Consider the following 13640-nt stretch of genomic DNA (forward strand, 5'->3'; position numbering starts at 1 on the left):
TGATTGTAGCGGAGACAGAAATAGTAGCAACTCACCTGATGAGAGTATGAAGTATCTACGCCAGGCTTGTAAACTAGATGTTTTACGGAGTCGTGTACGTTTTTCAAGGGCTGTGATATGCTAGAAAGATTAAAATAGGACTTGTACCCAACACTCGGTTCCATCTCGTGCTCAGCTCTATCACGATGGTAGACTGACCGAGTTTCAGAAGCGCCATAGCAGTGGTCGAGCCAAAGGTAGGGCTATTTTGAGTGAGACTGTTACTTGTATTTTACGTCGTACAGCTTTCTCATTTTGTCAAAAACTTTATCTCGACCGAGAAGACCAAGGCATTCAGTAATTTTTTCAATCCCTATACACAAGGGATCTTTAACGTACTGTCTAATCTGACAGGAAGTCCGCTGCCCACAGCCTCGGAAGTGCTTCAAAGGGCTAGAAGATATGGAACCCATCATCCTAGGCGCGTGATAAAGTTTCAAAATAACCAAGGCCAAAGGGCACGCAGTTGAGGGTACGGAATATATGCACCTCGCTATCATCAACGTTCTAGGATAGGGGTCAGTGAGGCTTCATCTTGACCTACAAGTCCACAGTGTTAGTGGGTCCTGCCATAGAATTTGCTGTGCATGCCAATCCACCTCCTGGTAATTATCGCCGCTGGGTTTGGGATAACCTCAGATATAACCTGACAGCAGTGGCGTAGACTGACCATCTCCCTGAAAAGAAGAGGTATTTTCCATCTAGGAGGAATTTCAACAGTACACGAAGTACGGAAAGGGAAACCTGTTTTGCTGCTATCCCAGCTCTGCTGCAGCGACGATGTATAACTTGACATGTTTCGGATGAAACCTCTTTCTGGAAGTCCCATATAGGCAAATACTTTAACGCCACGAGCGGATGACCTATCGTTATATATAGAAGGTGGAGTTGAGACTTCGGCAGTGAGGTGGATGGCCTCGGTCACCTTAGCGCTAACTTTCGCTAAGCTTTTTGGGAATCCATTTGGGGATTCGAGCACGAGCTCCCAATATCAAGTTTTCGCCCTTTCTTATATTGATTAATCATAGGTTTCTAGATTTTATGATCGGTAAACACATCTTTTGAAGTAAAGTTGACTTATGTACGTGTTAAAGAGTTAAGCAACTAAGCTTTCTTCTGTGAAGACTTTTAACAGCGTAGTTTTCACCTTCGCGGCTAAATTAAGGTTTGCCGCAGCAGTTAGGAATGCTTGTAGCACCTGCAGTGGGACAAAATACTTCGTACATGATGGAAATATCCAGCTTTCGCCGCCGCCACCCTACACGGTAACCTTACTATATAAGGCTAAGTTTTATTTAATCGACGCCGATAATTGGCCAGATATATCTAGTATTACACTATTTTAGAGCAGTGCACAGATGTGGAGGGCTGGTTATTTACAGCTTGTACGAAGTAAATGGCCGTTTATAATTGGCAGAATATAGGATACTTCGTCAATTGACTTGGGGAGATGTAGCAGAGTAAGAGATTATAGAGACTGTTCAAGCCTTAATATGTATAAGTTTAAGGCGTTGTCAGGCCCACGGGCTATCGTATTTACAATGTCACTTGAATGTGCCTCACGAGACAGAGCATCTGGAAACCGGCCTCGGCCCGCATAACTCCGGTCTGGCAGCGTGCAGTACCGCCAAGACTTTTAGAGGTCTGAATCCGAGGACAGCGTGTACGATTCAGGTGTTATCGAACAAACGCGACTGAGCCGGTCGTTCTGATGCTTTAAGTTTCTTTGAATTGTGATTCTCTGCAGAGATGACCTACGGCGTCTATGAACACCCGCGACCCCTTTAATCTGCACCGCTCTCCGGCATTCAATATCCTTCGAGCTACAGCATCTCGAGCGGCATCGAACGTCGCCCAGCAAGTCGTCGAGGCTGGAGCTCAGGCGTACGAGACTGGAAAGCAAGCCGTCGAAGATATGTCTACCTTCTCAGTTCCCAAGAACGTCCCGTCGTTCACAAATCCACAGCGCGAACTCGAAAACAGAGCTTGGGCGGCATCGGGTGTGACAGCCCGTTCAGCAGCCTCACAGTCGAACGGTGGTGTGCTAGGAGGAATGCAGGACCGAGTTGGGGATTTCTTTGACGTCGGCCGGAATGATTTGCCCATGTATAAGGACAAGCCGTTCTCGTACGCAGCGTCGCGGAGACGTCAGCCAATATGGAAGAAGAAAAGAGCTCTTGGTGCTGGGAGTTTGTTTGTCCTGGCCATCCTGTACTTGCTGGGGTTTTTTGGAAGTAACGCGAAGGCAACAAAGTCCGCAAAGAATACTTGGAACTGGATGCAGCGTCCCGAGAAGTCTGGCTCTAAGGTTGACTGGCTAGACCGGAGAGAGAGAGTTGTAGAAGCTTTTACTCTGAGTTGGGATTCATATGCTCGTTATGGTTGGGGTATGTCAAATGCTTCCTCCTGTGCGTATATACATGAGTTACTAAAATGTTGAGTTCAGGTTACGATGAATACCATCCAATATCTAAAAAGGGGAAGTTCATGACACCTAAGGGTATGGGTTGGATAATTGTAGATGCGCTTGATACCATGATGTTAATGAATTTGACGAGCCGGTTGACGACTGCCCGAGAATGGCTAGCCACCAAGCTAGATTATGACCAAGACCAAGAGGTCAACACGTTTGAGACCACCATTCGAATGCTAGGAGGTCTTCTTTCAGCACACTATCTATCAACCGAATTCCCTGAGCTTGCGCCACTGGCCGACGATGATGAAGGAGCAGCTGGTGAAGATCTGTATCTTGAGAAGGCTAAGGATCTAGCAGATCGACTGATGGGGGCTTTCAAGTCAAACTCCGGCATTCCTTATGCGAGTGTCAACTTGAAAACATATGAGGGTGTCGTCTCGCATGCCGACGGTGGCGCCTCTTCGACAGCAGAAGCCGCTACTTTGCAGCTTGAATTGAAGTATCTTACGAAACTCACAGGGGAGACGCTGTATTGGGAGGCAGCGGAGAAGGTCATCCAGGTAATTGACGATAACGGAAGAGAGGGTGGACTTGTTCCAATCTACATCTACGCTCATGATGGACACTTCAGAGGAGAGAACATTCGTCTCGGGAGCAGGGGAGACTCATACTATGAGTACCTGATCAAACAATACCTCCAGACAGATAAACATGAGCCAATTTACGAAGAAATGTGGGACGAGGCATTAGCTGGCATCCGGAAGTATCTCATTACTTACTCAACGCCCTCTCAGTTCACAGTGCTTGCAGAGCGACCAGATGGCTTACACGAAAAGCTTTCACCAAAAATGGATCATCTCGTTTGCTTTCTGCCAGGAACTATCGCACTGGGTGCAACCGGGGGCATCCCCGAGAGTGAGGCACGAAAGCTTCCTACATGGGATGCGAGGAAAGATGAGGAGATGGAACTTGCGAGAGAGCTGACAAAGACCTGTATTGGAATGTATAGAGTTATGGCAACAGGGCTAGCCCCAGAGATTGCACACTTTCATGTTGACGATCCGCCACTTCCTGCCTCTGCACCTCATAAATCACCAACGACATTTGAGGGGGGAGAGGACGCGGCGTGGAGAAAAGATTTCATCCTCAAGCCCCAAGACAACCACAATCTTCAGCGCCCAGAGACAGTTGAAAGTTTGTTCTACATGTGGAGGATCACAGGTGATGAAATTTATCGAGAATGGGGATGGGATATGTTCAAAGCTTTTCTTAATTACACGGCCGTTGAGGAAGGAGGTGGATTTACCAGTTTGTCGGATGCTAATACCATTCCGCCACAGACTCGGGACAATATGGAAAGCTTCTGGCTGGTAAGACTACTAACCCACCTTTATGAGTGAAATGGCACTAACATACTCATAGGCCGAGACATTGAAATACTTCTACCTCCTATTCTCACCCAACGATTTCATCCCGCTTGACAAAGTCGTCATTAACACAGAAGCTCACATATTTCCTCGCTTCAAACCTACTGCTTTAATGAAGACCGGATGGACGAGGAAACCGCGCGACAAAGACGGCAAACTGCTGCCAGACGCTCCCGCGAAAAAGACTACAATCATTGAAACGAAGACAATCGAAAAAGCTAAAAGTACTAGCAAATCATAGGCGTTAGTGGCATGTAAAAAAGGTTGTTGCATATTTTGGGTTCTGCGAGCATTTGTATCATACAAAGAGGAGTTGGGTTCGGTTTTATGGGATGATATTATGTACTATGCTTCTCTCGCTCTGTGGGAGTGTGGTGATGCTTTGCCTTTGACCTCAAAGATCATAATTCCACTGTGCCCCTGGTGTTCCTTTTTTGTCTCTTTCTCTACTCCTCTTCTCTATAAGCAAGCGTTTATCTATTTCTTTAACTGAATTGCTTGCTCCTTGAACTATACAAGTGTGCAAGAATGCGTCCACGTGGCTCCTGACGATTCCTTTAGCCTACCAACAGTCATTTCTAAGTAGATATCTTGGGTGTCTTGTTTTCTGAAAATTATACACGAAACAACGATATTTTGTCAGTTGAAGTAATGAATTGTACGATATTTTGTCAATCGTTATAAAGGAATATCATGATTCGACTGCTTGTCCACCACGAGACGGAGCAGGCCGTGTGACTTTCCCAGGCATCTCCCACGAGAATCGACTCCGAAGGGCTGGATTCAACAGGGTACGTATCTTTATGGCCAGGCTCGTGGGTGGGGGTGGGCTACTCTCCTGAGATCTGCAGTTCGTGCTTCCCAATAGCGTGCGAAGAAAATAGTATAGGATCAACTCTGTCGGGAAGAAGCGTAAACTTACGAAGTCGTAAACTTAAACGGTTGAACGTTTGACGAGATAAGATACGGTCAGACGTTTATTCCAACCTCGCGGTAACCATGGAGAGCGGTGGGGTTGTTGGCACAATCCTCTTGTCACATGTACAAGCTGGTGATGATGACAGAAGAAGTTGGTCGCTTCCCTCAGCAAGAGAGTCAAGTACCTCCGTCGTGAAAAGACTCTCGTGCATTGTACAACTTGATTTCCAAAACAAACGACTCCAGAATCCAACCACGCCTTATGCATATGTTTGCGACAATGCGTCCTCACGCATGTGCATTCGAGGATCGTGTATGTAACTGTATGCCATGCTGAGTGTGCTATTTTCGCGACACCCAATCTCCACCCTCGCTCTCGCAGCTGATAAGGGGGCCTCTTTGGCGGCTGGATCTCGAACAGCATGGACCGCTGAGTGCGGCGTGGACCTGACTATTTTCCGCACAACCTCCCAGCGACTCCAGTGAGCGCTGCTCAAAAACGCCCACCACCTCCACCGCCGCACGCGACATACGAATCCCGCCGTTGCGGTTGTGTGGGTGGCTCGACTCGGGGTTGCTGTTTCCTGTGCCAATAATGCCATCCTTCAACTTATCTTCGGAGCACGACTAGACCTCAGCCTTCTGCTATCTCGAGTTGGCATGGTGGTGTTTCGTCCCTCAATCCCTCCTCTATCACACACCTTCGACTGCGTAACATCTCACTATCTCTTCCTGCGATTCAGAGCAGCATCATGTCTGCGGGGTGATTCTCGCAATCATAGCCCACGGCGACGACTCCTACCATATACCAACTTTACGACCTCCGATACCCGTCGTGCCCTGTTCCTATCGCGGCGAGACCAACATACTTCCGGACCGTGAAGGTGGATTAGAGTTGGTCTTTGAGAACAATCAGACTGGAGGATCCTCCTGGTCCCACGGCTTTTGCAATGGCTTCGATGATGAACGATGTGGAAAAGGGAAGTCAGTATTCCAAGGATACGATTCCCTCGCCGATGTACAGTGCGAGCATGGGCGAGCCAAGATATGAAGAGGCTATCGAGGTATACCAGAGCGTACCACGTCGCATATTCGAGAGCTTCAAGCGCGATCCCACGCTCACGGTAACGCCAAGGGGAGTGATTGGAGTAGATGGTCGAGTGTTCAATCCTGAGTTCGCAGCGTTAGCTACAGCGAATTCTCCTCTAGCTCGCCAGCTAAAAGGGAGGCATCTTCAAATGATCGCGATTGGGGGGTCCATAGGTAGAGAACATCACGTCGAGGATGGCATGAGCGTTGGCTTACTTTTGCAGGAACTGGCCTCTTTGTCGCGTCTGGAAAGTCCCTCGAAGCTGGCGGACCCGCCTCGTTGTTGATATGCTTCTCTCTGATTGGAGTCATGTTGTATTGCACAATGCATGCTCTGGGAGAAATGGCAGTCCTTTTCCCGGTCGCTGGTTCCTTTTCGGCATACTCGACCCGATTCTTGGATCCAGCATGGGGTTTTGCAATGGGATGGGTGAGCTATAGATCAGTTGCTTAGCGTGGAATGTGCTAACGCAATGGACAGAATTACGCTATGCAGTGGCTTGTAATTTTACCCCTTGAAATTATTGCCGCATCTATTACTATAAACTTTTGGGATAATAGTGGGAAATATGATCATGCAATATTCGTAACGATATTCCTGTTCGTTATTATACTGATCAACCTATTCGGAGTGAAAGGCTATGGGGAAGCCGAATTCTTCTTCTCTATTGTAAAGGTTATTGCCGTGATTGGCTATATGTAAGTTGATATCAAATGAGGAGGAACGTAGTACTAATTGTTCCAGTTTACTTGGTATTGTCATCAACTGCGGAGGCGGCTCGGATACTGGTTATATTGGAGCCAGGTATTGGCATAACCCAGGTGCTTTCCACAACGGATTCAAAGGACTTTGCAGCGTATTTGTCACTGCAGCATTCGCATTTGCTGGGACTGAGCTGGTTGGATTAGCGGCCGCAGAAACAGCGAACCCTCGAAAGTCACTACCGACTGCTATTAAGCAAGTCTTCTGGAGGATATCGCTTTTTTATATTTTGTAAGTCTAGAGAGCAGCAAACTACAATTCCCCAGAATATAGCCTTAGATCCCGAGCATTCTAGATAATGATCTTAACGCTAACAATCAACTAGGAGTCTCACGCTCGTCGGGCTTCTTGTCCCATATGACGAGAAGCGTCTTCTCACAGGAGGCAGTGCTAATGCAGCAGCCTCGCCGTTCGTTATATCTATTCAGAACGCGGGTATAGAAGTTCTTCCTTCGTTGATGAATCTAGTCATTTTGATCGCCGTTCTATCCGTTGGTAACTCCTCGATTTTTGGGTCATCAAGGACTATTGCGGCTCTTGCAGACCAGGGACAAGCTCCAAAGATATTTTCTTATATTGACCGCAAGGGTCGACCCATGGTTGCTATCGCCTTTGCATCTTGTTTCGGCCTCATCGCCTTCTCAGCTGACTCTGGTAAATCGGGAGATGTTCTCGATTGGATGCTCTCTTTATCTGGATTGTCGTCCATCTTCACTTGGGGCTCTATCTGTTTGGCTCACATTCGATTTCGGAAGGCCTGGAAAGTGCAAGGGCATTCTTTGGATGAACTGGCGTTTCGTTCACAGCCAGGCGTGGTCGGCTCTTGGATCGGCTTCATCTTCAACGTTCTCGTTATCATTGGACAGTTTTGGGTTGGGGCATGGCCAGTCAATTATGGTGCCAAAGGATCTCGAGGACAAGCTGAAAGCTTCTTCCTCGCATACCTCGGAGTACCCATCGTTATATTGTTCTACCTGTCTTACAAGATCTGGTTCAGAACCCCGGTCATGCGAAGCAAAAATATGGATCTGGTCACAGGAAGGCAGGATCTAAACCTTCCATCCCTAATCGCAGAAGAGAAAGCGGAACGAGCAGCTTGGCCTAGATGGAAAAGGGCCTACAAGATATTTTGTTAATGGGTTTATTTTAGCGGGGCGTTTTGTTTATACCCAAGCTTTTTTCGGCTACCTTGGATCAGCCATTGGTGGTGGTTTTGTTTTAATATGATTGGAGTTGGAGGCTTTGAGCGCTGCTGTAATCTCATTTTGCAAGATATACTGCATCCACATACATTTATGTACATGACATATGGGGGATAATATGAAGAATATTGGCATCACAAACGCCCCGAGCTGCTCGAATTACAGGTGTCGTAATCAAACCTTCCAGATCCTATACCTGGTTTAGGAACATGCCGATTGCCGTCCGACGATAATCTGGTGCTCGCGTCCAATTTATTTCGACCATCTCGGATTCTAGCAGTGGGATGCAAACCCCATTGGCTGTCTGTAGCTGGGGGAGGTTTTACGGAGCTTGCAGCAAATATTCTATCAACTTATCAAGGAAGTATCAGCTGTTTGGTCAGGAAACGATTATTATATTTCCTTCTCCGGATTGTTGGTTACATAACCCAATCAATAGTCGAATGATTGGATCAATTCATGCTCATTGATTCCTTTTCATTGGCCATATATTTCTCGGTTGCAGCTGGACACGCTGTGGAGTAAGCTGTCACAGCTCCTTTCCCTGCCCGTGCATAGATTTTTGGCACGAAGTGGGATGTTTAAACAACCACTAACTTTTGTGCAGCTCAAGCTCACCAAAAACCACGATTTCCTCGGCAGCATTCGAGATAAGACATGTCTAGTGACTGTTCACAAGGCTCTAGCAGGGACTTACTCAGGAGGCTTTGCATCCCCACGCAGCTGCCCCTCTTCGGCTTCGGAGTGGTGCTACCAGTAAGGTAACGGTGTAAGTCAACCACCACCAGGTACGGCAGATAAATGCTTTGTCCCTCCTCGCTCTTTTCTGCTTTCTGGTTCTTCCTCTTCTTTCGTTTGATAAGACTCAATTGAGCTTGCTTCCCTCTCCAAGCTTTACCAAAAGCCAACTCTGCTCAACATGCTATCCCCTCAACTCCTCCTCCTCTCCCTCCTCCCCCTCATCCATGCCCAAGAGACCGTCCTCGGAGTCTTCATCTTCCACCGCCACGGCGACCGAACCTCCAAGTCCTTCGCGCCCACCACCCTCACAGATCTCGGATACGTTCAAGTCCACCATTCGGGCTCCTATTACCGGGATCGCTACGTCTCCACCAATGCCTCCTCGAAGATCTACGGGCTGGCCTCCGATATCGTCAAAACCTCCCAGTTGAGCGTCGAAGCTCCAGTGGATACCGTGCTTCAGAATTCTGCTGCGGGATTCTTGCAGGGTCTTTATCCTCCTGTGCAGCAGGTTAACACTCTTGCTAATGGGACGGTGGTTTCAGCACCGCTGGGCGGTTATCAGTTGATTCCTGTCAATGCTGTTGCCAGTGCTTCTTCCAATGCTAATTCTGAGAACTCCGCTTGGTTACAAGGTAATTGATTTGTGAAAGCTTAATGTTCATTTACTGACTGCTTTTCAGGAAACAGTGGTTGTGGAAATGCTGTTGTCAGTTCCAATAACTATTTCTTCTCGGAAGAGTACTTGAACAAATTGAAGTCGACTACCGACTTCTACCAAAGCATTCTGCCCGTCATCAACAACACGTTCACTGCTGCTACCAATACCTACAAGAACGCATACTCCAGTAAGACATTGTTCCGACTCGGCTGCAATAAGTAACTAACCATGACATAGTTTTTGATCTGGTTCATGTCTCGACCATCCACAATGCCACTATCCAATCTGGGGATCTTCTTACTTCAGACACACAATACCAGCTATTGCAACTAGCCAACGATCACGAGTACAACCTTGCTTACAATGCAAGCGATCCTATTCGAGCCATTGCCGGTAGCACTCTCGCAGTAAGTATTTTCCCATCACGTTACACTTCTGGCATGTTTTGTCACAATCAACTACACAACTCCGACCCTCCAAACCCTCGTCCACTAACAACCCACAGGCCCAAATCGTCCAAAACCTCAACAAAACAATCACCAGCAAATCCGCAAATCCAGTCTCGATTCAATTCGGCGCCTACGCCTCCTTCCTCTCCTTCTTCGGTCTCTCCGGCCTCCCTTCCGTCTCGGACAACTTCACAGGCATAGTCGACTACGCATCCTCCATGGCCTTTGAACTGGTCACCAATGCCACCGTCTCGCAAACTTCATACCCGTCCGCCGCAGATATCTCCGTTCGCTTCCTCTTTGCTAACGGCTCTGCTTCGGAGACCCCGCTGACTGAGTACCCGCTGTTCGGACAGAGTGAGGTCACGCTACCATGGACCACTTTCACGGAGGAGATGGACAAGTTTGCGATTGGTGATCAGGCTACTTGGTGTGAGAGGTGTGGGAACACGACGGGTGTTTGTGCGACTGCTGATGCTACGACCTCGGCTTCCTCGCCATCTACAACTTCCTCCACTGGTGGTGGGATGTCGAGAGTTGTGGCGGGGGTTATCGGTGCCATGGTTACGCTAGCGGTGGTTTTGGGGATTGAGGCGTTGGTTGTGCTTGTTGCGGGGTTGAGACTCGTGAGGAAGGGGAGGGGAAACGGTGTTGCTGTTGTTGGTGAGAATGTTGTGGGGAAGACTGCTTAAATTGATGGTAGGTGTTGTGGGTTAAAAAGGGGAGAGGGTGGATGTCTTTAGCGAAAGGGAGAATGGACGGGGTTACAATATGAATTACGAAGTTATGTTCACTTGAATCTGAGCTTTTGTTATTTTCTTCCCACACTGTCTCACAGCCAAGCGATCAAATTTATATAAAATGCTAATTACAGATATCTCACTATCTCACTTCGGGTTACATCACCAGTGCGTTGCCAAACCGACAGGACACCCTCCAAGTACAATCAACAATGCTAGAAAAACGACCTTCCAAGACCCCTTTGTCGATAAGTAGAGTTTCCCTTGTTGAAAGAGACAATACAATATATTTACTCAAACTAACCAACTTAATGTAGTTTGTGGAGCAGAATTGATTCCTATTCTGTAGTAGTGGTTGTCCGGTCAGACCGATAACACACCAGTGGTTCACTTCATCCTAAGAATAAGAAATCGACATCAGCATTGCTCTACAAGGGAGTGGCCACTCATGACACATCTACCTATATCTTCACATCCCAATTCCTCAGCAAATTTTCTCGCCAACACCCACGAATCATCTGTTCACATCGCCGCATGCAATCCATTTACTCATTCCCTCAAACGCTCATATAAATCCATGATTTTTTGAAAGACTCACGAAGGAGGAGTTCAGATGATACATAGGAGTTCGTAACGAGGCAGCTGTATTTGGATATGAGATTAAGATTGTGAGGAATTGGTATGTGAAGAGTAGGGATTCGATGGAGAATGATGGTCTTGTTGGTGGATGAAGGTGCGAGTTTTGTGGTATGTTGGAAGAGTGGGGTGGATGGAAGGGTTTGTGAGGGTTTTGGGGACGAGATGGAAATGAAAATTGCGTATGGGTTGTAAATACAACGTATCACGACCTTGGCTGGTAGTAAAAGTCCCGAGTGGCTCGCCATAGACAGACTCACTTGCTAGCTAATCTTCAGGCTGTTCAAATCTCAACAATTGGTTATTTATTCAGAATGATTGACAAACTACATAATAATTTGCCAACGAAATTTCAGGTGATCAGATGAACGTCGCGTCTTGACTAGCACTTACGAGAGTGGTTAGGGTGGCGAGATAGATAAGTGTTTGTGAACTTCATATATGGCAGATTTAGCTATCTGGAAAGATGAATACTCGTAGGGTTCAAAGGTTAAGGTGTAAAATAATGTAACGCAGCTCTCGGTGGAGAAAATATGTAACAGAATCTCATGACATTCTGTAGACTTGTTAATAGTTTAGAGCTGGTAAGCAGATTAAATTTTAATGGGTTTAAATGGAGTTAAGGAGATTATATTTATTCAAAGTAATTGGCGAACTATCGTATATTTCGTCAATTTCTCTGAGCAACCATCCCCGTGCACTTATCATGTCTACGACGAGCGCGGATCTCAGGTCTATAGGTAAGTACTACATACAGCACCTGCAACATAATTCCACAATCGCAATTCTCACAAAGCTGTCTCATGTCCATGGCATAATAATTTATATCCAAGCCTAGTATCTAACATCTAAGTCTCGATCTGTAGCATTACACACATTTCGGGCTAAATAGTGAAAACCAACTTCTCACCCGACACCTTACCTTGACGCATCGCATCCATACCCTTGAGGACGCCCTCAAAGGATTTCCCGTGCTTATTAACACTCGGCTATAAATGGTTAGTCCACACCCTCTATCATTTTAACACAAGGGTAAAAGAAAACTCACTTTATGAACTTTAACCCTCCCCTGCTCCAGCAATCCTCTCGCCTCCTCCCAAAATCCCTGCCCAAACTCGAAATCCTCCTTCTTAGCCGGGAATTTCATCTCGCCGAACTTGAAGTCCTCGCCGAAGATGGTGTATCCGAGCGTGGATTTCATGGTCACCTTGTCGTTGATTTTTTTGACCTGTCCGGCTGGGACAGGGAGGAGGGTGCTGTAAGTGGATGACTTGTCGGTGGCGAGGGCCGAGACGGAGATTTTTGGTGACGAGCCTTCGGAGATGCAGTCGAATGCGTGGGTGAGGTTGTTGGAGGTTGATTTTTGGATGTCGCTGGAGCAGGTTGGGGAGTTGTAGTCGAATACTTCGTCTGAGGGGTGTTAGTGGTGGGTATGTAGGGATATGGGGGAGGGAAATTTACCAGCGCCTAGGGATTTGACGTAGTCGAAGTTGTGGGGAGAGCAGGTGGTGAGGACTTTGAAGCCGGAGAGTTTGGCGTATTGGATGGCGAGTGAGCCGGTTGCTGAGCTACCGCCGTAGATCAAGATGGATTCGTTGTTCTTGCTTGGTGAGGAGACACGAGGAAGTCCAAGGGATTGGTAGAGACCTTGTCCAACGCTGATGGTCTGTTAGTACGGGCTTGAAGGTTATTTGTCGGAAGTGAAAGGCTCACGTGGTGATTCCTACTCCCAAAGTAGCGGCTTCTTCGAACGAGAGATTTTCTGGGATTTTGATTTGGACATCGCCTTTGACGGTAATGTAGTTTGCAAAGGCACCATCCTCGTGGTAGACCTCGTTGCCTGTGATAAAGTGTTAACGAATAACTTGGTGAAAACGTGATGTGACGTTGGCTGAACCGAATCAAGTTGTCATCGATTTTCAACAGAATCATATTGATATGGAAAATTCATGAATACTGAAGCAACAACTAACCTCCGTGAGCAAATCCAGCAATACGATCTCCCTTCTTAAAATCTTTGGTGACCTTGCTACCGACCTCCTCAACGGTTCCAGCATAATCACAGCCAATCTAGGAACGTGTTAGTTTCGAACCTGTCCAGCCAGTATCTGACTTACATGGCATCCTTTGCTTGTTAGGAAATCGACGTGTTTCCAATCGGTTGGATTCAATGCCACAGCAACCACCTTGACCAAAATGTAGTCATCTCTCAGTTTTGGAATTGGAACTTCTTCCTTTGCGGCTTCGCCCCGCTTTTGCACCACAATTGCGTAGTTCTTAGACATTTTGATGGATAGTTTTCTCGTCTTACGGATTGGAAGATGGGTATGGAAACTGATATGATAATAATTGGGGCTTGAAATTTGGAGCTTCAAGATTACAAATATGAAAAATCCTCACCTACAAGTCACAGCAATATGCTGGACCCTTCGACCAATGGTGGTCCACAAAAATGCCGACGTCACAGATTATCGGCACTTACTATCCCCCCCCTTATTAAAGGTTATACAGTGGGCTCATTATCTGACTGGTCGAAGTGCCATGGAATTATGGAACCTA

The 13640-nt window shown here is 47.0% G+C and overlaps 4 protein-coding genes across 4 annotated transcripts; 3 read left to right on the top strand and 1 right to left on the bottom strand.

Moving 5' to 3' along the window:
• Window positions 1-1804: 1804 nt before the first annotated feature.
• On the top strand, window positions 1805-4123 carry GLAREA_11212 (Seven-hairpin glycosidase; the record flags this gene model as incomplete). The annotated part of the gene is made up of 3 exons (XM_008079401.1): window positions 1805-2426; window positions 2486-3825; window positions 3878-4123. The coding sequence occupies 3 exons, from the start codon at window positions 1805-1807 to the stop codon at window positions 4121-4123; spliced, it is 2208 nt and encodes a 735-aa protein (XP_008077592.1).
• Window positions 4124-5750: 1627 nt separating this feature from the next.
• GLAREA_11213 (uncharacterized protein) lies at window positions 5751-7788 on the top strand (the record flags this gene model as incomplete). The annotated part of the gene is made up of 5 exons (XM_008079402.1): window positions 5751-6063; window positions 6114-6319; window positions 6371-6588; window positions 6635-6883; window positions 6978-7788. The coding sequence occupies 5 exons, from the start codon at window positions 5751-5753 to the stop codon at window positions 7786-7788; spliced, it is 1797 nt and encodes a 598-aa protein (XP_008077593.1).
• Window positions 7789-8773: 985 nt separating this feature from the next.
• Window positions 8774-10397, top strand: GLAREA_11214 (Phosphoglycerate mutase-like protein; the record flags this gene model as incomplete). The annotated part of the gene is made up of 4 exons (XM_008079403.1): window positions 8774-9230; window positions 9279-9443; window positions 9494-9663; window positions 9762-10397. 4 exons carry the CDS (start codon window positions 8774-8776, stop codon window positions 10395-10397), a joined length of 1428 nt encoding a protein of 475 aa, XP_008077594.1.
• Window positions 10398-11965: 1568 nt separating this feature from the next.
• GLAREA_11215 (GroES-like protein) lies at window positions 11966-13366 on the bottom strand (the record flags this gene model as incomplete). The annotated part of the gene is made up of 6 exons (XM_008079404.1): window positions 11966-12070; window positions 12130-12491; window positions 12543-12739; window positions 12795-12921; window positions 13055-13151; window positions 13199-13366. 6 exons carry the CDS (start codon window positions 13364-13366, stop codon window positions 11966-11968), a joined length of 1056 nt encoding a protein of 351 aa, XP_008077595.1.
• Between the last annotated feature and the right edge of the window lie 274 nt (window positions 13367-13640).

Source organism: Glarea lozoyensis, assembly GCF_000409485.1.
Source record: "Glarea lozoyensis ATCC 20868 chromosome Unknown GLAREA11, whole genome shotgun sequence".
Lineage (NCBI taxonomy): Eukaryota > Fungi > Ascomycota > Leotiomycetes > Helotiales > Helotiaceae > Glarea > Glarea lozoyensis.